General features: G+C 42.0%; 1 protein-coding gene and 1 non-coding gene across 10 annotated transcripts in view; one reads left to right on the top strand and one right to left on the bottom strand.

The window, feature by feature from the left end:
- CACNA1D (calcium voltage-gated channel subunit alpha1 D) overlaps positions 1–26,079 on the top strand; it is a 292,709-nt gene that overhangs the window by 130,004 nt on the left and 136,626 nt on the right. For 7 of the 9 annotated variants that reach the window (XM_074284465.1, XM_074284469.1, XM_074284467.1 and 4 more), the window contains exon 8: positions 1,512–1,615. In XM_074284465.1, the coding sequence (XP_074140566.1) occupies positions 1,512–1,615 (104 nt within the window). Of the gene's footprint in view, positions 1–862; positions 967–1,511; positions 1,616–26,079 lie in introns of all 9 variants that reach the window. The other 2 variants (XM_074284468.1, XM_074284463.1) reach the window with 1 other exon arrangement.
- Positions 24,538–24,610, bottom strand: TRNAK-CUU (transfer RNA lysine (anticodon CUU)). Its single transcript has one exon. It is a non-coding gene; the product is annotated as a tRNA-Lys (tRNA).

Below are 26,079 nucleotides of genomic sequence, written 5' to 3'. Positions count from 1 at the left end.
TCCTCAGAATCTGGGAGCTTCAGACGGCCCCTGTTACTAAGTGTCTCAGGCTGAGTGCCATTCTCTTGACTAGGACAGCCAAGGGCCACCACAGGGCACAGAGGGCTGGGCCTGGTGTCAGGAAGACCCAAATCAAATCCAGCCTCATATACTGACTAATCGTATATGTGGGACTAGTCACTTTACCTCTATGTGTCTCAGTTTATTCCGCTGTAAAATAGGAATAACAACAACACTTATCTCACAGGATTGCTGCGAGATTCAAATGGGGTCATGTTCTAAAGAGCCCTTAGCACAATGCCTGATGTATAGGCGATGCTATGGAAATGTTTGTTCAATTTCTTCTCCTTTTCCCCCTTTAAATAGAGGCTTATATATGCACATGCTTGGGAAAAACAAAGGAAGGAAGGAGGAAAAAGTCCTAATGATGAGATATTGGCAGTCAGATCTTTGTCCCCAACTAAAACAATTTAGGAAATAGCTTGCAGTGTTTTTTTTTTTCCCCTTGGTCCAGTTACAGGGCCTTTTCTTAAATTGACCAATCAGGCCAGATCCCCTTCAGAAAGTTAACCGCCCCACCCAGTTCTCCTGTCCTTCCATGTGTCCCAAGTCTGATTTTCTTGGGACGTTGAATGTTGCACTTCTCATTTGTGTGTGTGTGTGCGTGTGTGTGTGCTGGGTGTTGTAGTGAATGTGCATTTGCTCTTGCTGCTGCCTCTCATTCAGATCTTGGGAAATGTTTAGAAGAATGTATAGAATTCTGTCTCTAATATAAAGCTTTAGCTTTGAAAAAGTTGATTCTGAATTTTCCTTCCTAACTCTGTAATAAGCCCCTTCTCTAAGCCCATCTTGTTTCTTGCAGATGAATGATGCTATGGGATTTGAGTTACCATGGGTCTATTTTGTCAGTCTCGTCATCTTTGGGTCATTTTTCGTACTAAATCTTGTACTTGGTGTATTGAGCGGGTAAGCGACACCTCTTTCCTCATGAACGCAGAGTCCCAAGGACAGCTGCCAAGACCACACAGGCATCGCTCAGTGGGGGCCGCTCAGGGGAGCTTTCAGACAAGGCGACACACTCAACAAGTGAGATGTAGGTCTAGAAGTAGATTTAAATGGTCTACCTTTTCTCATTCTATCTGGACTTAAATTCTTGTTGAGTTTTTTTTTTCCAAAGGAAAACTGCCTTTCTCTGACATCTAAGGAGGACAAATTATAAAAAAGATAATTGATTAAATGGAAGTCTCATCCATTGGCTGCTCTTTGTAGCTTTATAAAACGAGCAGCTTTGTAACCATTGCGCCCCTTCAGCCATAAAGGGTTGGAGGTCAGCGTCTTGGTTTCCTGTGGCTTCCTATTCAGGAGCAGAATTGGCTTCATTGGGGAAATTCAGAGAGTCCCAGGCCAGCCTTGGCTGGCAGAGGGAATGCCTGAGGGGTGTGGCAGCTGCGGCTGGGACTCTGCTCTTTAGTGACTGGATAACTTGTAACTGATTTCCTTACATTTTACAGGTAAATGATGCAATAGGATGGGAATGGCCATGGGTGTATTTTGTTAGTCTGATCATCCTTGGCTCATTTTTCGTCCTTAACCTGGTTCTTGGTGTGCTTAGTGGGTAAGCAGCCCGATTATTGTTGCACACGCCACTGAGCAGCGTGCGAGCGGCCCTTTCGAGTCCCCCAGCTGCTCAGTGGCGGCTTCTTTGCATGCCCTTTGGATTCTTTTGTCACTTCTTCCAGTGTGGTGCTTTGGAATTGAGATGTGATCCTTCTGCCTGTATCTGTCTGTGTGACCTTATGTGTTAACAGCATTGCCAGACCCTTTTGATTATATGAGGCATTAATCACCTCACCTTGAACACTCACCTGTGTAGCCAATCACAGCCTGGAATGATGGACTACAAGTGAGTAAGCTGGTTTTCCCCTCAACTGAGAAAAGGGATGTTGGCCCCTTTGAGAGGTCAGGTGGGTAAGATGAACCGGGTTATTTAAAATGACCCCATCGTACATCATAGATTACCCAGAATACTTCTGGTTTTATTATAATATGTTTGGGTTAGAGTGGAGCTACCAAACAGACCTCAGTTTATGAGCTGGGTTTCTCTTGCTGCCAAGCATGATTCCTTTTCCCCTCCCCTCTCCTTCTCTGCCCTCCTTTCCTCTTTTTGCCCCTCTCCTCTCCTTCTCTGCCCTCCTTTCCTCTTTTTGCCCCTCTCCTCTCCTTCTCTGCCCTCCTTTCCTCTTTTTGCCCCTCTCCTCCACTTTCTTTCTCTTCTTTTCCCTCCTCCCCTCCAGTTCTCATCTTTCTGCCTTTTCCTCCCTCCCTCCCTTTAATAGCCTTTTCTCCTTTAAGATACTAGATGTAAGCATGGTAAAACCAACATTTCTTATCAGAGGGCCCTTTTTTGGAAATGTATCTCTATTTACCTTTGTGGTATTTAAGGCCATCTCCTCTACAGCCTGGGGGTCAGAGCTTCAAGACAGAGGGAGCAGCCCACTACATAGAGCATCGATATTGAAAGTGTGGGCTGCCTTGCAATCCATTCTTTATCCTCACTTTTCCATATTCCAGTTGTTGTTTTTGTAGCAAGGGGAGCCTCCCTCCTTAACATACTGATGTTGAAGGCTAGGACATTTAATAACGACACAATCTCTTTTAGTTCTTAAAGGTAGCTGTTGTCCGAACCTCTCTCCCTCCTCTAAGTTGAGAATCCACCTTGTTGAACACGGCAGAGGGAGCCTGGCTTGTTTTCATGCCATGCTGCTATTTACTTTCTGATGCCCCTCATTTTGTAGTTAGTATATATATTTATTTTCTTTCTGAGCTCATTTTCCTCATCTTTAAAACAGTGCTTAGAATCACCACAGGCTGGGGGGCCAGTGTTAGTAAGCATGGAAGCTTTTCATAAAGAATGAACTGCCGTCCACACTGAAAGCCTTCTCTTGGGTTCTCCCTCCAAAGACCCCAACATCACCCAGCCCTTGGTCCCAACTCTGGCCTTTGCTGTTCTGGATCTCCCAGACACCTTATGCCAGTGGTCCTCAAACTTTTTAAATTGGGGGCCAGTTCACTGTCCCTCAGACTGTGGGAGGGCCGGACTATAGTAAAAACAAAAACTCAGCCCGTGTGCTATAATCCGGCGGGCGCCATAAACGTCCTCAGCGAGCCACCTCTGGCCCACCGGCTGTAGTTTGAGAACCTCTGCCCTATGCCTTTTGTCTCCATTGCCTCCACAATAGTCAATCTAGAAGGTCATTAACTTTTTTAGCTATAAGGGTCACATGGGGAACTAATTAATCTTCCTAAAAAAGAAAATTTGGGGGGAAGAAAAAGAACCAGAATTCATATAGTCTATTTTTCTCTCAGAGGATGAAAGGTGGGAAGAGAAAGCCTGGTTTCAGGCTTAATTTGGGTATCTGATCCTCCCCAACTACTGTCTATGGCCTGTAATGGTTCTGTCTCGCTTCTCTTCCTTACTGTTATCACTGTGAGAGCAGCCTGAGGTTGTGGGAAGAGATAAGAATGTTGGATGTGAACTTGGGGCACCTGGGGTCTAGAACCCTGCCCCTGCTCTTTTCTATCCCAGGAGACTGGGTTGACCTTGAGGGAGAAGGGCCTAGATGGTACAAGCTCTCAGTCCCAGAATCTGGGTCCCATCTACTCCCAGGATACCTTGCAGCAGATGCTCAGAAAATAAACACCCCTTTGGTTGGCTAATCTTTGTCTAGTCTGTTTTCCTATGAGTATCTTAAGAGAACAATTTTTTTTCATTTTTCCAAAGCAGCTCATTTGCTCAAACTTGGCTTTTTCCTGTATCTATTCATGGCAGAAAGAAAAATCAAGTAATTCATTATTTCCCTTGATTATTTCTTTCCTAGAATCCATCTGTCCCTCTAGGAATAGGAGAAGATTTAAACAAATTATTATGACAGGTTTTCTGACTTGAGCACCAGATATTTATGAAGCCCAAATCATGAGATTATGTTTCCTGGTAGTGCAGGAAGGGGCCGTACACCAGCCAATCTCTTTTACATTATCTCCAGAAGGGAAGTTACTCCCTGCAACATGGCAGAGGTGAGACCCAGATAGCCCTTGCAGTCCATTGTTCTTTGGCACTGGAGAGCACCACAGTGCACTAGACCTGCAGTCAGGAGACCTGAGTTCAAATTCTGCCTTTGGCACTTGCTGACGGTGTGATCCTGGACAAGCTAGTCAGCCTCTTTCAGCCTCTGTTTTCTCATCTGTGAAAAGGGAATAATAACAGCAAATACCTCCTTGGGTTCCTATGTAAAGTGCTAGGCAAACGTAAACCTGCTCTGGAAATGACAAGATTTTATGATTGTTTCCACTGTTGTGGAAATGAAATAGTTTTGCAAAACATCTTTTACTCTTTTTTCATATTTTTAAAACCTCTGTATATTTAGATGATTTTGTGGAAGAAATTTGATTCCCAGGAATGAGAAAACTACCTTTTCTTACAATCCTATTTGCCAGATCATTCTGTTTTATAAACTGCTTGGCCTTTGACTCCTACATTCAAAGAGACATTGGCTGAGGAGTGGCTATAAACTGGACACCAACTGTTGGATTTTAGAAGGTTGACCATTAGCCTTCTCCTCTTCTTCTCCCAAGGGGTGTGCCTCCAGATTCCAGCCGGCAGAAGATTCCCCCTTGTCATTCAGAATTTTCATAGATTTCCCAAGGTACAGGGGCTTTTGTACCCTTAAAAGAAAGTCCTGTGTTCTGGAGCAGGCAGTGATTCCAGCTCTTTAGAAAATGAACATGGGGGGCAGCTAGGGGGCGCAGTGGATAGAGCACTAGCCTTGAATTCAGGAGGACCGGAGTTCAAATCTGGTCTCAGACACTTAACACTTCCTAGCTGTGTGACCCTGGGCAAGTCACTTAACCCCAGCCTTAGGGGGAAAAAAAAAAGAAAAAGAAAATGCACATGGGATTATTACCTCATGTCTGCTCTCCCAAGGAACCATTATGTCACATAAACTTATTTTTCATAAATTATAAGCTCCTGGGCTTCTTTAGAGCTGACACAACTCCAGGCCCCATCTCGCTTGATCTCCTTGTTTTGCACATGAGGCAGTTCAGACCCAAATGGATGAAATACCCAAGATCTTACAGGTAGCAATTTGCAGAATCTGAATTTGAACTCCAGGCCCCCGGCTCCCAACAGGGCCCTTTCTACTCTACGTTGATGACCTTCAAATCAAAGTGTTTTGCTTTGAAAGTTATATGTCATCCTTTAGTCATTAGGAACTGCTAGGGACATTTCAAACCCAGAATTGGCAATCATTACTCTGGGATTTATCTCAAAGAACCCAGCTATAATGGAGGCATCAGATGAACCCAAACTAGGTGTCTCAGGTAACTCCCAAGGGTGGTCCCACTCTAGCGAGCAGGCTTTCCAGGTGTGGCTCCTGTGATGCTCAAGGCCGGTCTGGGTGCTGTGGCCTCTGTTCACTTTTGTACAAGATGGCTCCTTGTGTTGCTGTGTGCTCGTGCCACGTCCTCCCTCTCTGACGGCCTTCGTCTCGTGCACTGCATGTTGGACGTGGGATCTGGATCTTTTTGCTCTTTCCCGAGACTGCTGATTTGGAGGGATTTGGGGTTTATATCAGATCCAGTTTTAAGGTGAGTGACAATGCCTACAAATCTAAACTGAGTCTGCAGGAGTGACCAGGCACAAACAGTGACGTGATGCTTCCCTCCTGAAGGAGACACTAGAACAGAAACTCACAGGAAGAGCTTTGTGAGGCTGAGGGATTCGAGTGCAATTTCTCTCAAGTCAGCAAAGAGAGGTTTCTTATGTTTAAGATATTAGTCAATAGCTCGGATGGTTGATGTTTCATTTTCTTAAGAAAAAAAGCTTTTTGAAAGTTTTGTGATTATTCTCATTTTAAACTCTAGAGCTTATTTACACTTAAAAATGTTATGGATGTGTTTTGTTATTACATGATCTATATTTCCCCTAATATCCTTGCTTTTCCACTCACCCCCATCCAATCTATCTCATGTAACAGTAAATATTTTATACCTTTTTTAAAGGTGAATGATGAAATTCTGCCTTAGCTCCTTCTAATTACTTTTGACAACCCTAAAATAGACACAGTAAGAGAGGACGGTGGCTTGTTAATGCTCTGATTCTCAACGTTGTTCCTGGAATGATGACCATTTGAACCCCGTCACACTAGGAAAACATGAGTTTTAATCACACTACAGCCAGTCACTAGTGAATCCATATAACCATATAATTGTAGTTTGACCTAATATTATTATTATATTATATATTTGACCTAATATTATTATATATATATTATATAGTTGACCTAATATTATTATTATTAGAAATCCAAGGTAATTCTGTGATTTAAGAATAGTCACTTAATCTGTTTTCCATATCTCCATTTTACAGTGGAGACAGTACTCATTTCTTTAACTCCATTTGCAAACTCTTCTATTCAAAGATTTAAAAAGGGACTGAATTGTGCTTCGTGGCAAACTAAGATGAAGGGATTCACATATAAGGCAGATCTTCCTAAGTAGAGTAATTGGGGGTGTTTGTGTGTGTCTGTACGTGCATTTGCATGTTTAGGGGGAGTGGGGATAGTCGAACTGAACTAGTGAAAAGGCAGAATTATAAGACACCTTAAAATATGCCTCAGTAAACACCAAAGGGTTTTCAAAGAACTTAAGTGAGGCACTGGGAACACATTCACACATAATCCTAGTACAAGGGAGGGCGTAAAAGAAGCGAGCAAGAAATCCCGGAAGAAAGGCCCGTAGGTTGTTGGGCTGAGCAATATGGGCCTGGGATTTGTTGTTTAATAAGGAGATGTCATGGCTTTCTCAAGAAGAATTAAATTGCAGGAGTAGAGAAGGTGGTTGGAGTGGAGACCCAGACGTGAAGCAGGGGTGGGATAAGGAGATATGCTAGTTCTTTCCTAATGGAGAGAAAGTAAGGCTTTTGAGGGGATAATAGCCTTGAGTGGTTAGCGCTAATAGTAGGTATAAATTCAGGGAAGTTCATTTCTGTCTGTAAGCTCCTAGTATAGGTTACGCTCAGGGGAAGGAGAAGCAAAACCAGAGCAATTCCATGCTAGTAAATACTTTTCATGTTACTTGGGGAAGATGGGAATATGAGTGTAAAGTGAGAAGTCAGGCTCAGGTAACTGAAGGTGGGAGAGCACACAAGCCTCTAGGAAGATGTGTCAAGGCTCCTTGTGGCAGGAGCTTTTTGAGTTAAAGGTCCTAATAGATGGAGGTGAAGAGACACTGAGGGTTGAGTGGAGGAGATAAAGACTAGCAAGTAGAAGACTTTGGCTGCTCCGTGGGATGCATGAAGTCAGTCACCTACCAAGAATCTCTTATGGGTCCATGTGCTGGGTCCTATGGCAGGCTCTGGAGATTCTTGCCCTCATTCTATTGGGGAATACAACTTATATTATGTAAATAGATATAAAATGTAAACTTTGTTAAATCCAGGGTAGTTTGGGCCATTGGAAGCACTAAAAAACAGCTGTGGAGGATCAAGAAAATCCTCACATCTGAGATGGTGATGGTCAACTTGGGAACTGGCAATAAGCCAGAAAGGCTGGAGCTGGATGGATAAGGGCTTTCAGCGTCAAGGTGAGGAGGGATATTGTAGAAGTGACAGAGAGCCACCAAGCAGGGAGATGGAGGTCACAGACTGAAGCAAAGGATTGTCAGAGGAAAAGAGATGCTTGTCAGAAAGGGGAGGACAGAGTTCAGGATCATGAAAGTAGAAGTGTTGGGGGTGACCACAATTATAAGTGACTGAAGCGGAGGGGAAACGAAGGTTGTGGGAGTTGGAGAGGTTGGTGGACAGCGTATTTGAAGGAAACATAAATGTTGACGTTACTGAGGATGAACATAGGGTTTGAGGTATTCACAGAAGCTGAGAGCATCTTCCTTCTTGAGAAAGAAGGGAGAAGAACTAGGAGGTCAGCAGATGGGATATTCATAGGGAGATTAAAACAGACAGTGAACTTCAAAGGAGCAGAATTCCCTAAGGGCTTGAGAGAGATTGGAAGAGGCCCAGACTGTGGCAGAGCCTCCAGGAGAAGGCTGGGTTTATGTGAGCTTCTTAGAAGATGAAAAAAGTATTACATGAAGAAATCATAGGTGAATCCCCTTCCTTCCTTCCTCCCTCCCTTCCTTCCTCCCTCCCTTCCTTCCTTCCTTCCTTCCTTCCTTCCTTCCTTCCTTCCTTTCTTCCTTCCTTCCTTCCTTCCTTCCTTCCTTCCTTCCTTCCTTCCTTCCTTCCTTCCTTCCTTCCTTCCTTCCTTCCTCCCTCCCTCCCTCCCTCCTTCCCTTCTTCTTTCTCTGCCTCTCTCTCCCTCTCTTCCTTCCTTCCTTCCTTCCTTCCTTCCTTCCTTCCTTCCTTCCTTCCTTCCTTCCTTCCTTCCTTCCTTCCTTCCTTCCTTCCTTCCTTCCTTCCTTCCTTCCTTCCTTCTTTCCTTCCTTCCTTCTGTCCCTTCTTCTCTCCCTTCCTTCCTCCTTCTCTCCCTTCTTCCCTTCCTTCCTTTTCTCTCTTTTCCTTTCTCCCTCCAAGGGAGGTCAGATTATTAATGACAGAAGTGGGGTGTCTAGAGGCAGTAGCAGAAAAAAGGAGGCACTGGAGAGGGCCTAGGATAGGAGAAGGTAGAAAGCTAATAGGGAGGAAGGTTTTACTTGAGGTGTCAGTGGCCCTTGATCAGCAGGAGGTGGCGTGTGCTATCCAGAGAGAGCTAGGACCAAGTAGAGAGATCGGCTCAAAAGTCCCAGTTAGAATCATAGAGTGAGGCTCTGCTGATAGTGTCTCCAAGATGGGATCTCACTGTGGTGATCACTCTCATAGCGATCTCTGTCCTCAGCTGGATGTGATACTTGAGGTCTGATTGGGAGTGAGGTTCCCATGTTGCCTGCACAATGGGATTGAGAGATGATCACATGGTTAGAGAATGCCCAAGCTTGGAGTCTCTTGAGAGAAATTCCTGTGGACCCTCTGGGGGGAGAACAAGTGAAAAAATTAGACTTAAATACTATTTTAATAGGATACTTTTAATATAGAAGTCACAATTATACTTTATTGAATTGCTGAATTAAAAATCTCTGTTGTAGGAAACAGCCGGCTCCCAATGCCATTGGTAAAATGGTACTGAAGCTCCCAGGCTTGGGCCGTACCTGAAATCAGAGCGAGCACTAACTCTTTAACTGCTGGCTCTGGTTTCCATAGAAATGCATGTTAGATCCGTAAGGGAAAGTTTTCTTTTTCACTGATCTTTGTTTCCCTGGCAACAGCAGTGTGATGGATCCAGTAGAAAGTCCTCATTTCCTCACTTCAGCACTAACTACCCAGCTTCCAACCTCCCTTAAAAATGATTTTAACAGAGTAGCAAGAACCTTGGAAGAGCTCAGCTAACTTTAGTCCTGATGGTACAACTGGAATTCACACTACAGCTTAGCAGCCTCACTGCAGATTGTCACCATGTGAGTCTTATTTGGCCTCTGCGTGGTTTATTTCCAACTTGTGCTGTCATGGGAAAGGGAGAAGTTGTAGAGAGAATCATTTTAGGAAGTCAGGTCACTATGCTATTTAAACCTAGATTCTGGAAGAGAAAATTTAAAAATGAAGGATGTGGGCAACTATACCTCTTGACAAAGCCACTAAGCTAGAAATGATCCAAATTAAAGCTATAAATTTTCTGCACTACTTCCACACTAGATGGCATTTGCAAAAAACTGTTAAAGTCACAGTTGAGAAGAATATTTTATGAGGTTTGTCATTTAATTCCTTGAAAGACAGATTGGCCAATGTTGCATAATGAAAAATGAATATACGAAATGGAGCCATGATGTAGTAGGTGTTTAATTGAATACAATCACCAACTATTTCACCCATCCTTTCTGATCGAGTTTAACTATAGAAGGTTATTTTAGGGAGTATAATTGCTTGCAGAACTATCCTATTATCCCCAGAAGAACCATCTTTGTGGACAAAGGAAGATTTCCTTTTTTTAAAGTTCAACATGGTCCCGGCAACTAGACTTTTATTTTACTAATCCAGGAAATCTATACTCCTGAAATGCCCATATTCCACTCAGGAATGTTGCATTAATAAGCCACAAAAAAATGGCATCCAAGACATTATAAGTAATTATTGTGCCTGAATTAGACACCGCTATGGTGCTTTCTTCACAGTAGTCAGTTCAGATAGCTGGCATAAGCTCAGCATTCATGAATGAATATATCACTTTCTTTTAGTATTACAATTAAATTACTGAAAAAACTGTAAATCTATCATCACCTCTTGGAGACTTTGGAGCTATAAAGCTCCACCTCTCTAGCCTGTTTGCTTCTTTACCAAGCTTTCAGCCATTTCCCCAATTTTCCCCAATCATCAACACTCTATAAGTTTGCTTTATTTACCACCTTATTATATATATATATATATATATGTATATATATGTATATATATATACACACATATATATATGTGTACATATATATATATATATATATATATATATATTTTTTTTTTTTTTTACTTATTTTGCTTTACCAAACCCTTTCTCTATTTCCTTCTCCAGTCTTTCTCTTCAGATTCTGACTCGTTGATTCCATTGTATACCACTCCTTCTACTTTAATCTTTCCCCACAGAAACCAGAAGGAGAATCTATGGAAATTGTTCACCATCCCATTTTTAATCAATTCCTCCCAAATTTTCCTCTTCCAGATTTAATTATCAGCCTTATTCATAAGTCCAAATTACCTATACAAATTTCTTATTATTTTACTCCAGATTTTTTTCTCTTCTGTTCCTACAATCACCTTTCTCAGAAAATTGAAGTCAGTTTCCTGGGGTAAAAGGGAAGGAAGTTAAACATAATACTGTTAGTATAATTTTTTTTGATAAAAGAGGTTTATTATGGGGTTTGGAAGTAAAGTTAAAGTCTAGTTAGTAAAAGGGGAAGGTAGTAGAGGTAAGAGGGCACCAGAACCAGTGTTCCAGTGGGCAGAGAGCCTTTGGCATGCTAGGCGTTAGGAACCTCTGCCACTGCTAGTATAATTGAAAGAATATAGTTTGGGGTATTAAGAGACCTATGTTCGGGTCTCATCTCTTCACTTAAAATGTTATGACTTTGGGCAAGTGGTTTACATTATTGGGCCACAGTTTCATCTGTAAAATGGAGGGTACCAAAGGGTCTCTAAGTTTCCTTCATGGGAGCAGTGGAAGATAATGTCTTAGGCTAAATGTACATGTGAAAGCACCTTCAAAATCTCTCTTCCACCACATTTTAAGTTCCTAAGATTCTCAGAGGTGAATCAAGTTTTCCAAGGACCTCTTACTCCAAACCCAGTGTTTTTCGGGGGTGTTCTGCTGCTGCTTCCATTTCTGGGAGTAAAAGTCTTCTCATCCATTTGGCACAGATCTATTAGAGTTTCACATGAAGCTTCAGGGATGAACATTATGGTCTCCAGAAGCCGTTGTTTTGATGTGATAGATTAGGAAGACACATAAGATCTGTTGTTGTTTCTTTTAATTCTTTCTGATTTTCATTTTGAAAGAGTGGCTGTCCTATACATGCTTTCAACAGAGAGAAGTCTCATAATTGTTGGGAGAATGTATCTGTGAAGTTTTGAAGAGAAATAATGGTAAGATTAAAAAGTTCTCCTAATAGGCATTTTTCTCCAATCCTAATAAATACCTCCTAGGCTATGAGCACTACTTCTAAGACAAGCTTGATTTCTTTAAGTCTGATTGTCATAAGATTTTGGTTTAGGATTTAAGAATAAAATTTTAATCCATGAAGAGTCAGATCATTCCTTTACAACTCTATTTTAAAATCAATCTTGGTAATGAGCCAAAGCATTTTCCTGGCATGCTTTGAATCTTAGAGCATTTGGGGGATTTTCAGCCTCAAAATCAGGGAGGATTTATGATTTTTCAGAAGTGTTCTTATCTTGTATCACCGTGAGTTTGACTCAGTCAAAATATGATTTGATTAATCATTTGTCAAAGAGACTGGATTTTGGGGACAGCTCTGTGACCTCTTCCTATGTCACTGGAAATCTGAATTTCAGAGGCACACACAGGGATTTGGGGGTAAATCTGAGGAGCTGCAACATCCTCTTCCCATATTCCCTTCCCTTAGTTCATTAGCTAACTTTTTATTAGACACCTATTATGTTCCCAACACTTAGTTCATTCAGAGTAGAAGTCTTGGGAAGCTTACAATCTAGTTGTGTCAGAAATGCAAATTGTGAGTTTAATCATATTATAAATTTAAATCCAAAGAAATAATTTGAACAGGGGTCTGTCAGGGCTAAAAGTAAGAGAGAGAGAGGTGAGAAAGGAATTCTTTATCAGCTGCTACATTAATCTCTGAAGAGCATTTATTAAATGCTTACAGTATTCTAAACACAGGGAGGCTAGGTGCTGGGAAGTAAAGACAACAAAGTAGCCTTTGTTCTCAGGATGAGAAGACCATTTCGCCAGTGCAAAATAGCTACAAAATGAGTATATGGAAAAGTATAAACAAAGTAAATGTAACTTGGGGATCAGGAAAAGCTTCATATACAAGGTAGCACTTGAGCTAAATCTTGTAAACCCTTGGGAAACTAGAGATTCTGAGAGTCAAGAGGTGAGCGAGGTGCATACAGGCTAGTGGGACAAGCATAGGGAAAGGAGATGAAACACTGAACATAAGAATCATCAGGAACGCTGATTTGGCTGGACTGGAACGAACTTGAAAGAGAGTAGGGTAGAATAAGGCTAGAAATGTAGGTCGGAAGCAGGTGGTGAGGCAGAAGATTTGGTTTTGAGTTCTAGAAGTAATAGGAAGCCACTAGAATTTGTGAGCTAGTGAGTAACATCAACCAGTGCTTGAAGATGATCACATTGGCAGCTGTGTGGAGGATGATCGACAGAAGGCAGAGAATGGAGACAGGGAGGATACTTAGGCAAATGTAGTAATTCAAGCTAGACATGATAAAGGGCTGAAGTCAGCTGGTGACTGTGAGAGATGAAAAGAGGAAAAAAAAAAATATATATATATATACAGAGATAGAGAGAGAGAGAGAGAGAGAGAGAGAGAGAGAGAGAGACAGAGAGACAGAGAGAGAGAGAAAGAGAGACAGAGAGAGAGAAAGAGAAACAGAGAGAGATAGAAAGAGAGACAGAGAGAGACAGACAGAGAGAGAGAGAGAGAGAGAGAGAGAGAGAGAGAGAGAGAGAGAGAAAGAGAGAGAGAGAGAGAGAGGTGAGTGTGAAATAGACAAGACTTGGCAAGTGATCATGTGCAGGAAGGGAGAGTGAGGAGATAAGGATGACGATTAACCTGAGTTCTGGAAGAGTTGTGATGGATTTGACAGAAAGGTGAGTTCAGAAGAGGGGTGGGCTTAAGAACAAATGGTTCTGTTTGGCATATGTTGAATGTGCAACAGTTACAGAACGTCCAATTTTATAATCCAATCTGGTGACCTAGGACTCAATGTCCAGAGAATGTGCAGGCCTTGATAAATAGATCTTGATGTTGTCTGCATAGAAATGATCATTGTACCCAAGAAGTCATTGAGAGTGAGCATATATTTTGAGAAGAGGGCCTAGGGCAGAGTCTTGGAGAATACCCGCAGTGAGAAGATGTGACATGGATGATGATTTAGGAAAGGAGTCTGAGAAGACGGCAGACACTAGGGCTAGAACCGAGAAAGCAAAAATCAGATATGAGAGAATATGTAAGAGGAGAGGATGGCCAATAGTGTCAAATACTGCATACACTTCAAGAAGGATCAAGACCGAGAGGAAAGGCAATTGAGAGATCATTGGTAACTTTAGAGAGAGCACTTTCTGAGAAGTAAATGTGAGCTGAGTAAAGTGAGTGGGAGCAACAAGGGGGGACATTTTTTTAGGATTTTGGCTATGAGAAGAAGAAGAGAGAAAAGATAGTGGCTGAAGAGCTCTTAGTGTCAAGTGTGAAATTTTGCATTTTTTTTTCCTTAGGAAAAAAGAGATCTGAGTGTTTGTAAGCATCAGGAAACAAACCAGAAGTGAGGAAAAGATTGAAGGTTAAAGAGAATGAGGATGATTGTGGGCCTATCTGCCTGAGAAGGTAGACAGAATAGGATCAAGAGTATAACACAATCAAGAAAAAAAGACAGTCAAGAAAAGAGCTACTTCTTTATTTGTGATTATGATAGAGGAGAGAATAAGGGATGATTTCAAGGTGTTTATATATGTAAAGCAGCAGAGTAGGTAGCTTACAGCAAATGATTTCATTATCTAATGAAGTACAATTTTAGGAAGGCCTTGCTAAGGGGAGAAAGAGCCTTGAGGAAAGTGAGAGCCAGTTAAAATCAGGCTATCTAAAATTGTAGAAGACCCAATCAATGCAATTGTGTGACTTCTTCCAGCACTGTTCAGAAGTATTTGATGAATCTTATTGGAAATATAAAATCATTCACTCCTCCAAGATCTTGGTCATTCTCCCCACCCCGCTCCCACTGAGTATCTTTTTCTTCTTTTCAATAAGGAAGAAGACATTGGGGATGAAAGAGAATCCTAAGTTCTGAGGATGCTCCCCATAGCCACAGTATTGACCAAACATCCTCTGACCTCACTATTTTCCATGCTTTTTTTTCCACCTTTTTAGTTTTGTTAATTCTTTTAATTTTGGTTAGTTTTTAATTAATTTAATTTAAATTTTTAATTTGGTTAATTTTGGTTTTGTTAATTCTTTTTTTTTAACCTTTATTTTTGTTTATTTTTGCAAGTATTACTTACCAGGAAAAATAGAGGATTTTTTTCCAGTATCATATAGTTTTGGTTTTGTTAGTTCTAAAAAGCAGTTGACCACAAAAGAAAAATATTGGTGTTTTCTGCTTATTTAACACTGCTAATAAGTCCCAAGATGGGGCTGAGTGATGAATACGAATCTCAGTTAAATGGTCCTGGATGAATTCAAGAAAGGACAGCCTACTTCCTATCCATGCTTCAGTCCATGATGATGGTGAGGAGATCCAAGGAATTTATTCTTTCATCAGTACCTTTTCCTGGATAATTTTGCATTTACATGTAGAATTTTAGGTGAATTTCCTAGAAAAATAAATCGTACTTTGTTGTGCCTTCTTGGTACACTTGATCAAAGCATCCCTTTCTTTCTTGCTTCCTTTAGTCCTTGTTTCCCATCTGTAGGCTGCCTCCTGGCTGCCATTAGCCCGATAGTGGTGAAGGTTCAGAAGATGCTGCACTTCAGGCTTCTTAGCCAATACCATGACCCACCCCACTTTGTTGCTACATAAAAGTCAGTTCCCTGGGGTTGCTGGCTCCATCAGACAGGCTGCTTTTTGAGCCAGACTACAGTACCATACTTCTTCCCTTCTTTCCTTTTGTAGCCAGAGAACTGAAAAATGTAGTTGTGGTTGCCTTTGGGATCAGACAACAATATTAGTAAACTTTGTCTTTGAAAGTATCCTTGTGATTTGTGACTTGAGTGATATTTCTTTAGGGAAAGATTTTCATGGATCTTGTGATTTGGAAATACTCATGGTAAGTGTAGGCTGAGAGGGATTGGGCTAAGAGAAATTAACCCCAGTATGTTTCTAAAGAATACCTTGGCAAAGTAAGCCATGCCTCCCCTCAAGTCAGATAAATGGTAAAGCCTGATTACATTTTTAAGAACAGTGTTGTTGGAACGCTTTTTTTTTTTGTGCTACGATTTTTCTTTGCGTAGCCCAAGGAGCCAATTTTTAAGTGATTCCTCCATGACACGTACAGGAAAGCACAGACATGGACAAAATGCTTTTCCATGTTACTTCATTTCATCCTCATGCCATGAAGTAAGAAGAGACTCAGGTTTGAAAACCCTATCACTTCCTAGCTCTGTAACCATGGGCAGGTTATTTAACCTTGGTTTTGTCATCTATAAATTGAGATGAATAATATTTGTATTAGAAATTTCATCGTTTTGCTGTGAGGATTTATTGAGATAATGTATGTAAAGCCCTTTTCATACCTTAAAGCAGTATATAAATATCAGCTATTATTTTTATTCTCAACTTTTTTTCAGCAGTAGCAAATTCACTCTCTATCTCTAGAGCTTTGCAAGCAGAGGTTGGGGATTATCTTCAAGATGTTTCCTGCTCTGGTGTGCTCTGAAGGCTGTGCCAGCATTGAGAGCTGGAATCCCTAAATAACCTTATGAGCAGACACCCAAAGCAGTGGCCATCTGTCCGTCTGCTTCAGGGCCAAGTGGGCATTGCTTCCTTAGGACAGTTTCCCCATGTGTACCCTTGCACACAAAAGCTGGATGAAGACCCAGTGGCTGCTGCACTGAATTGAAAGTGGCAGTGAATCCTACCCTGCTTTCTTCAGAAGAAGAAATGAATCTATTTTCGTAAGCCTCCTTTTCTCCTGTGCAGAGCAAGGTTGATAGGGCCAAGCCGGAGGAAAGTCAGGAAGATATTTTTTGCGCTTGACAAAACAAAAAAATAAATCATCTGTCACAGTCCAAATCGCTGTTTTTGCTGCCAGAAGATCAGGATAAGAGCACAGTGTCCTCAAAAATGGGCACAGGAGTTTCCTAGGTCCCAGGTGATCAGACTTTTCAACAATGAACAGGTTGTAAGGTAGTAGTTTCCCAAGATCCTCAGAGTCTCTTTGCCACAGTCTGGCCACATACAAGGAGACTTCTGGGTCCATTCGTTTCTAGAAGCAAAGACTCCTATTCTCTCCTAAGCTTTTTTGGCTGCTCAGTGATCACGTCTTCATGGTTAATAAATGGTGACAGTAAAGACCCAAAATGAGCATTAGCATTTCTCAAATGCAATATGGTAGGAGGAGGGGCAGTGATTTCTCTGCCTGAGGGGATAGAGCACTAGCCCAGGACAAACCTGATTTATGATCCTATCTCGGATACTAATTAGCAGTGGGACTGTGGACAAGCGGCCTCTCCTTTTAGCGCCCATTTCCTCATCTGGAAAGTCGAAGAATTAGATTTAGGCCGCCAATACGAAGGCCTACTCTGCCACCTTGGACACTCTAATAGGAGGAGGGAGAGGAGGAATAAACATTTGTGTAGCATGCACTGTGTACCAAACACTGTGCTGAATTCGTCTTAATTTTATTTTCTTTTTACAAATCTTAACTCGTAAGTGGTAGATGCTATTACTGTAATGTTCCAATTATAATTGTTATTGGAAGATTCTAATAACATATGCATGGAAAGCTTTTTTTAAGTCTTAAGGAACTATTGCAATAATAACGACGGTCATTATAACTGAGCAACCTTGTTTTGTCTAATTAAATCAGGCTCAGTGATCTAGTACTTTGCTAGCCTCAAATGCTACATCTGACAAATATTTTTTTTAAATAAGAATTGTTTTTACCCTACTATATCTTTCACACAGCCCAAAATCGGAATTGTGTGTAAGCTTTATCCTTTATTCTAGTCTAAGTTCTTAGAGGTTAAGAATTTTATCTTAAAAAAACAAAACAAAACAAAACAAAAATTATCTTTTATAATTTGGAGACTTTTGTGCTTAATAGGCACCAGTAATTATTTGTCAGTTAATCTCATTCTTCTCCCTTTGGTCTAGGAAGCAATTTTTTTTTGTTTGTAAAATAATCAGCCCTTATGCTCTACCCTCATCACTCCTGGAGGAGTCCTGATTTCTTCATCGAGAGCCACAGTTTGGGGACTCCACACTTGTCATGACCTTTGAGAGGTTAGCACGGAGCCTTATTCACCAATGATGGAGCAATAGTATTCATTGGTGGTAGGTTTATAAAAATAAGGCTACTTAATTCTTTAATGAAAGTAATCCATTCAAATTATTCCCAATGAAAACCCTTGCCATAGGAAATGGGTATTTGCCCTGTACTTTGTTTTTCTTGTTTTAGAAAGCTATGCTAGCTGATGTGGATCCTCTGCCCAATACTCCCACTCATTCATTGAATTCAACAAAAATAACAAAATTCAGCTACTAGGAAGTGGAAAAACTGGAGTGAACAGATGTAGCAGAAGAAAAGGAGTCCCTTGCTCTGCCCAGGAAGAAGAGGCAGCGTGGCAACACTTTGCCATTCACGGCCTAGTTCAACCTTCCCCTTTAAGTATGTAAGAACATAAAGATAAGTGTCTTCTCCTCTATTACCCCCCAAAGTTCACTGCATAAAGAGCAACCCCATTAGGATATGGCTGTTTGCTATAGTAAGCTACAGTCTTATAAGCTACAGAAGAGCTTAGAAATACAGCTGTGTCTGTAACGAATAGAATCATCTTGTAACATAAGGAACGAAGGACCGCCATGTTTCAAATCCTACCTCTAACAATGAATAACTTTCATTTTGGACAAGGCTCCCTAACTCCCTGAGAGTCGGTTGCTTGGCCACCTCTGTTTTCCTGGCTTCCCAATTGGTCTCTCTGCCTCAGATCTCTTCCACTCCAATCCGTCCTCCATAATCTGCCAAAGTGATTTTCCTGCAATATACATTTGAACATATCCCCATGCTCAGTGAACTCTAATTTTCCCCGTACCTTCTTTGGCCTATCATAAACTCTTCTGCCTGTCATCAAAAATTCTCCACAGCTTGGCTCCCTTCTCTTTTTCTAGAGTTAGTACCTCTCCCTCTCAGACTTTTGCGTTTCCTCACATCCAGAGCTCCAACTGTCATTGGGGATGACCTTGGCTGGGATGCCCTAACTCAAAGCCCCCGGTCCCTTTCGGGGCTCAAGCCATGCTACATTTTCTAGATAAAGTTTGGCCTTGTTTTCCCCCAGATGCTCATGTTTGCCCATTCTACTCCCTGCAAGTCTCTTGTGTCTAATTGTGTATCTGTGAGTGTGTATATGTGTATACATGTTTGTCTATGTGTATGTGTGCACGTATGTCTGTGCTGTTCCCAAGTTCCTCAGTAGCAAGGAGGGTTCCATTTTAAAATCTGTATTCTTTGCATAGTGCTTGGCAGACGAAAGGTGCTTCCTATTCATTCGATATATGATTGATTGGCCGAATGAATGAATTAGAACAGTAAGTCCCAGCAGAACTTCATTTCATCATCATCCTCATTTCTTTGTTTAGATAGATTATTTTCTATAGCATAGTAACACACTGATTTCTATCCCTGAGTTCTTCGCCCAGTATGGCCAAATAGACGTGAGCATAAAACTTTTATTTTTCTAGCTTGGGAAAGTGATAGAAATCACTTCATTTGTGGAGGCCATCTTCCTGTCAAAGGCCTTCCAGTCCAGGGTAGATGAGGCACCAAAGAGTGGCTTCTGTCTAATACTGAAATCGAAAATAAACGATGCAGTATAAACTCTGCCCATGGGATGAGGCAAAGAAGCATTTAAAAATTAACAAACATATTTTTAATCTCTCCCATCTGCCCAATGGAAAAAAAAAAAAACAAAAACAAAAAGCCCTTGTGATAATATGCATAGTTAAACAAAACAAATTTGGATTTGGGCACGTCCAGAAATGTTTATCTGTCTATATCTTAAGTCTATCGCCTCTCTGTCAGAAGGTGAGATATCCTGCTCAGGCCTCAGTCCTTGGTTATCGCACTCAACAGAGTTCCTAAATAGTTCAAAGTTGAGAGAGCCATTTTTATGGCTTGAAACCAGGGGTGGCGTGGAATATAGCATTTTGCTTTGTCCGGACCTTGGATAGGAACTGTGATCTTTCTAGTTAGTGGCTGAGAAATCCATGAGCCTTTGACAATCCTCCCCTGGCAGAAGGTCAAAGAATCTTAAAGGTTTCCACTGTACAAAGAGCATGGCCTCCCTGGGAGGTTGAGTACCTCAAAGGAGAAAGCTTTCTCCAGGAAGGTTGGAGGTTTCACAAACTATTAGTTACTAGAACACTTTTTTTTTTCTAAAGTTTCCAAACCAACTCTTGTAGCTCTGGAATGCTATTTCAAGGCAGACAGATCTGGGGTGGCTCGATTGTGAATCTAAACAAAATTGTTTAAATGAGCATAAGCCTCGATGTGTACAAGCCAGCACTTTCTTCAGATTGAGGAACCGTGGAATAAGGAAGTGGTCGAATTGTAGGTCCTCTGAGATAGAAAGGATGGTATGAGGTCTGGCGTGCTCTCGCGCCTCACCTCCTCAAGCGGTAAACGCTTGGCTCCTTGGAGTCCTTCAAGACTCATCTCAAATCCGATCCAACCGTCTTCCAGAGGCCTTTCCTGCTAGGATTGTCCCTGGAGATCACCTTCCTTTTTTGCAGACACCTGGTGTGTTTGTAGTTATTTACTTTGGAGGAAGGGGTCAAGGACTGTTCTTGCTTTTCTTTGAATCTCCACTGCATACCATAGCATCTGGTATAGACCTTAATAGAAGCCTGCTGGATGACTTAGGTATGGTTTAAAGAAAAGAACAGCTTACAAGGCAGGACAGTTTGCTCTGAATGACTCGGACCTGGAGCAGGGACTTTTTAGGAGTTGAGAGGAGAAGGAAGTCGCTGTGAGCAGGGGTAATGAAGCAGTGCATCAAAGGAAACCAGATCTTTTTTTTTTTTTTTTTTTTTTTTTTTTTGAGGCCACGGTTAAGTGACTTGCCCAGGGTCACACAGCCAGGAAGTGTTAAGTGTCTGAGAGCAGATTTGAACTCGGGTCCTCCTGAATTCAGGGCTGGTGCTCTATCTACTGAGCCACCTAGCTGCCCCAGGAAACCAGATCTTTTAAGGAATGATGGGAATTAAAAGTTTGGGGCCCTACAGAATACAGATAGGATGGGCCAACTGGAAAGAACCCCAAACAAAAGCGTTGTGTTTTGAGACAATGTTTTGACAAGTCTTCCTTGAATGGAAAGTTTCTTTTAAGAAAGTGCAGTTTGGAAAGATGAGTTTGGGACCAGTGCCTCAAACAGAGTAGGCACTTGATCAGTGTTTATTGAATTAAAATGTGCAGGACCTTGAAAGCCAGGCAGAAGAGTTTCAAGGGGATCCTATAGGTGACGGCGAACTATCAAATGTTTTTGAAAAGGGCTGTGACACATTCAATTCCGGATCCATAAAAGCCAGTGCAAAGAGAGGCAAGGCCAAGGGGCGGATTGCTGTCTTTCTTAAGATGCTTCTGCAGAAATTCCTCTAGCTGCCCACTGCTGGGGAGCTGTACACAAAATGGTTGGCAAGAAACTTTAAGTTGTTGTTTTTATGTCATTCTGTCAAGGAGAGTCTTCAGTGAATAATTGCTTCTGGAAAAGAAGACCTACCCAGAGGGAAGGTTTTTCAACAACCTTGAAGCAGAAAATTGATTTTGTTGAGCTGGTAGAAAAAGAGGAAGAATGGAAGGTTTAATAGGGGATCTGTCAGGCCACGAGGTCATGTCAAGAGATTCCTCGAACTCTTCAAATCCAATTAGAAATCTAGCCCTGAGGTGGACCATTGTGGGGAGATGGTACAGCTCAGATGATGTGGGTTCATGACCTTGCTCCATCACTTATTGCTCTTCCTAAGGCACCTTACTTCGGTCTGCCTCAGTTTCCTCCTTGGCCTCTCTTCTATGTAGTTGAGGACTTTTTAGCTCAGGAAGGATGTGAATGCTCTGAGTCCCTACTTGCTGAGGATGTGGAGGCTCACGTACCACTGTCCTGTTCATCCTCGGAGACAGAAAAATGAATCATAGATGTAAAATGAAACAGAGATGAAATCAAACATGGCCTTTGTCCATGAGGAGCCTATCATCTCTTAGGGATATATCACGTGAATAACATGAAATTACTTCATAGAAAGAATGACCTCTCTTTCTAACTTTGTGGAGCATTGAATAATTGTTCCTAATGCTCTTACCTTTATTTTTATATCATTGTAGAATAAATATTTGGAAGGCACCTTCAAGATCACAGGATTTCACCCCTTCTTTTCACATCACGTCCAGGGCCCAGGGGAGGGGAGAGGCTCGGGCGATTTGTTCAGGATCACATTGTGAGTGACATAGCTTGACCGAGAATTTCATGTCCCCATTTCTGGTTCACGGCTGTTCCCATGATTGCCAATGTCACACGAGGTCCTTAGGGCAGGGATTACGGTCATTCTATTTGAGAAATGGGAGATCGGGACAGCTAGGGGGCGCAGTGGATAGAGCACCAGCCCTGAATTCAGGAGGACCCGAGTTCAAATCTGGTCTCAGACACTTAACACTTCCTGGCTGTGTGACCTGGGCAAGTCACTTAACCCCAGCCTCAGAAAAAAACAAAAAAAAAAAAAAAAAAAAAAAAAGAAATGGGAGATCTTCTTACAGACTGACCTAACAAGATGACCTCCTGCCCTGGACTTCCTCATGTCTAGCTCTCCCCCACTGACTGGTCTCCTCAGGTAATGTCAGCACAGCTGATAGGCTTACAGCCCCAGAGTTTGCAAAGCATTTGAACATTTTACCTCACTGGAGTTTCTTCACAGCTCTGTGCACTAGATGAGATTATTCCAGTTTTATAGACGAGGAAACGAAGACCCAGAGATGTTCAGCGATGAATAAATGTGAACATTTGAAACCTTGTTCTTTTTGACATGGAAGTACAGCAGTCTGCTACTGCAGGGCTTCTTAAACTTTTTCCACTTGTGACCCCTTTTCACCTTAGAAACATATATATATATACATATATATATATATATATATATATATATATATATATATATATACATATATATACATATATATAGTTAGATAGATAGATAGAGAGACAGATGGATAGATAGATATAGATATAGATATAGATATACACATACACACACATACATATAAAATAGGTGTACAAATCAAACATTTACTGATAATAAATCATCATTTTGCAACCCCCACATTCAGTTACAAGACCCAACGTGGGGCTGTAAATCACACTTTAGGAAGCTGAGCACAACAGCATGCCCTGCTGATAGGACCTTCCTTAATGTGTGATTATGCCCGGGAGTTTAGTGACCTACAGATTCAATAATGTGACCAAAATGAGTCACAGCCCCAAGGCCTGGTGCTTCCTCTCTTTGTTTGCATTAAGAGAAAGCTGATGTTCAGATTCCCAATGACAGAGGAAGGTGGCAGTGTCGCTGTGCTCCACCTTGATCAGAACCCATTTGAAGTTTTGGGTCCATTTTGGGAGCATCACACTAGAAGGGTATTGATGAGGTAGAGCCAGAGCTCAGTGGTCTTCAGTGACGTAAGAGGACTCGAAGCCATTATGGGTTGGAGGCTCTACAGTTCTCTAGCTAGAAGAACATCCACGCTAGCTATAGTCAGAGATTTGAAAGGTGTCATGTTGGAGAGCAATTAGATTTGTTCTGCTTGGTGACAGATGGTGAAACAAGGAGCAGTTGGTGGAGTGGACCGCCTTGGGACGGAGTGAGCTCCCCATCCATGAAGGTCTTTAGGTGGAGGCTCTCGACATGTGTTTGGGTCTCAGGAATATTGTAGAGGGGATCGTTGCTTACATACAGATCAGATAAATGATTTCTTACTCTAAGATTCCCTTGTCTGTGGAACTTAGAAATAAAACTCATAAAATTATTAGGGGATGTGCATTTTATCACAGAAACAATTCCCCCTGATAAGCCCAGGGGACTCTGAGAAAAATAACCATCATTTGAGTTGACTTTCAAAAACATTTATTAAGCACCTACTGTGTGCACCAAGCATGAGGAAAATCAAGAAGGATATGTGATCAGTTTGGAGGAGAGGATCATTTGGGAACTGTGGTTGAACCCTCGAATGTGTGGAGTTGGCTGTTATGATATATAGGGCTCTAAATGAGTTGGCTTGTGTTTGTCACAGACACCTTTGGCAATCTGATAAAGCCTATGGATCCTTTCTCAGAATAATAATTTTAAATAATTGCAGGAAATAGTAATTTTTAGAAATTAACAAAAATAAAGATATATTCCCTCCCCCAAGAAATCTGTTCACAGACCCTACATAAGAACTTGGGATGATACCCTATGGTGAAAGGCCTTCAGTAGCGAAGCAGTTTGAACTTGGTAGACACCCTGAAAATTTGTGAGTAGATGAGAGGTGAGATCAGTTAGGAGATGATTGCAGCAGTTGCAGCATTTGGTAATGATGGCCTGGACTAGAATGTTGACAGTGCAAGATGTTAGGATTACTAAGTGAGAACTGAGGTTGTCTGGATAGTTACAAGGTGAGAACTCAGGTTGACTTGGTAGAAGGAGCAAGCCCATTGGCTGGGGTGGTTCTTCCCAGAAGCCCTTGCATTATCCCACGCCCATTCTCTGGGAGGATAAAAAGAGACAGCACTGGGCACAGAGGGCAGATCGGCCTGGAGAAGGATAAGAGCTGGAGGAGATTCAGAGCCAGGATTCAAGAAGAAAGACTCTCTGCATTACATCAGGCCTGACGGGGCTCTCTGCAGGAAGGGAAGTCACTTCTAAGGACAAGAGTTAACAGCAACTGCCTGGAGACAACGGTTCATTACAGGAAGAAGAATCTGTCTGAAAGATTTGAGTAGACACAGCAGATCTCTTCCCAGAGAGCGATCCGGCAGCTTCTGGAGACGATAGCTCTCTACAATTGGCGCCCAACGTGGGGCTCGAACCCACGACCCTGAGATTAAGAGTCTCATGCTCTACCGACTGAGCTAGCCGGGCTAGAGAGAAGAGGAAGAAGCTGTGAGAGATTCAGGGGGCTTAGTAACAGGCCAAGGTCAAGAAATCACCAAAGGGGACTATGAGATTTCATACCTGGTAGACTAGACGGTTCCCTGGGCAGAAATAGTTAAGTCAGAAGGAAAAACTCGGGCTTGGAAAAGATAAGTTCAGGTCTGGGCATGATGTGTCTGAGATGTTGGTAGGGCATCCAGGTAGAGATGTCCTTGGGCCCCCTGGGAAGCCAGGCACGTCTCAGGAGGCCGGTCAAGGTTGTGGGATTTTAAAATTACAGATATTAGAACTAAAAGAGACCTCAAAAGTCATGTAAAGTAACCTAAATTTTACAAATAGGGAAACTGAGACCCAACAAGATTAAATGCCTAGTTTAAATGCCTAATCCAAGGTTTCCCAGATACTAAGATGCACAGACACATTTTTAACTTTGTCCTTCTGACTCCAGAGCCAGTGCCCTTTCTAGTGTCTAGAGCAGGGGTTCTCAAACTACGGCCCGCTGAGGTCGTTGATGCGGCCCGCCGGGTTATGGCAAATGGCCTGAGGGGCGGAGACGGAGTGTGAGCTTTTGTTTTTACTATAGTCTCTCTAACAGTCTGAGGGACAGTGAACTGGCCCCCGCTTTAAAAAGTGTGAGGACCACTGCTCTAGTGTATCCTGCCATCCTCAGAAGGGATTAAAAGAAATTTGAGAGAAAACACTTGGGGAAAAACCCATTTTTTTTCCCCTTTGAGGCTGGGGTTAAGTGACTTGCCCAGGGTCACACAGCTAAAAAGTGTTAAGTGTCTGAGACCAGATTGGAACTCGGGTCCTCCTGAATTCAAGGCTGGTGCTCTATCCACTGCTCCACCTGGCTGCCCTGGGAAAACCCATTTTTATAAAATCAGGAAAATAATCTAACTGTCAGAAAGGAAATAGAAGAGAAATATAGAGGTAAAGGTAGATAAACAGAGGTGGGAGTGGACAACAGTGTCAAAAACAGCCAAGAATGATGTCTGTAAGAAGGGCCTCTGAAATAGAAGAAGACAGCTTAGAGAGTGATGGAGATGGAGCCAGTTGTAAGGGCTTGGGACACAATGAGTGGTGAGGAAGGCGACAGCTCAAGATTAAGAATGAAGGAGAGGAGAGAATGGGACTAGAGCTGGTTGGGCTAGAAATGGGAAGGGGAAGTTTTTTTTAAGGTTGGGGCTCAACTTCAATGACTTTGTAAGCACATTGGAAGAGCCCCCGGCAGAGGAGAAACTGAAGGTGCTTCGGCGTGGGGAAGTGCAGCCACAAAATACAGACTTAGGCCCTGGAACAGGTAGGAAGCCACGGGATCAAGCGAAGACATCCTAGTTGAGGAGGTTAAGGAATTAAAAGGTCAGTTTGGTGGAAGGGGGATTTGTCAACAGGGACATGGAAATCCGTGGGGACAATGGCAGAGGATGGGGAGGAGAGAATAATGTGAGGCAATA

The sequence above is a fragment of the Sminthopsis crassicaudata genome, chromosome 1 (assembly GCF_048593235.1).
Source record: "Sminthopsis crassicaudata isolate SCR6 chromosome 1, ASM4859323v1, whole genome shotgun sequence".
Taxonomy (NCBI): Eukaryota; Metazoa; Chordata; class Mammalia; order Dasyuromorphia; family Dasyuridae; genus Sminthopsis; species Sminthopsis crassicaudata.
Note: the sequence above shows the minus strand (reverse complement) of the source record. Positions and strands in the feature narration are given on the sequence as shown.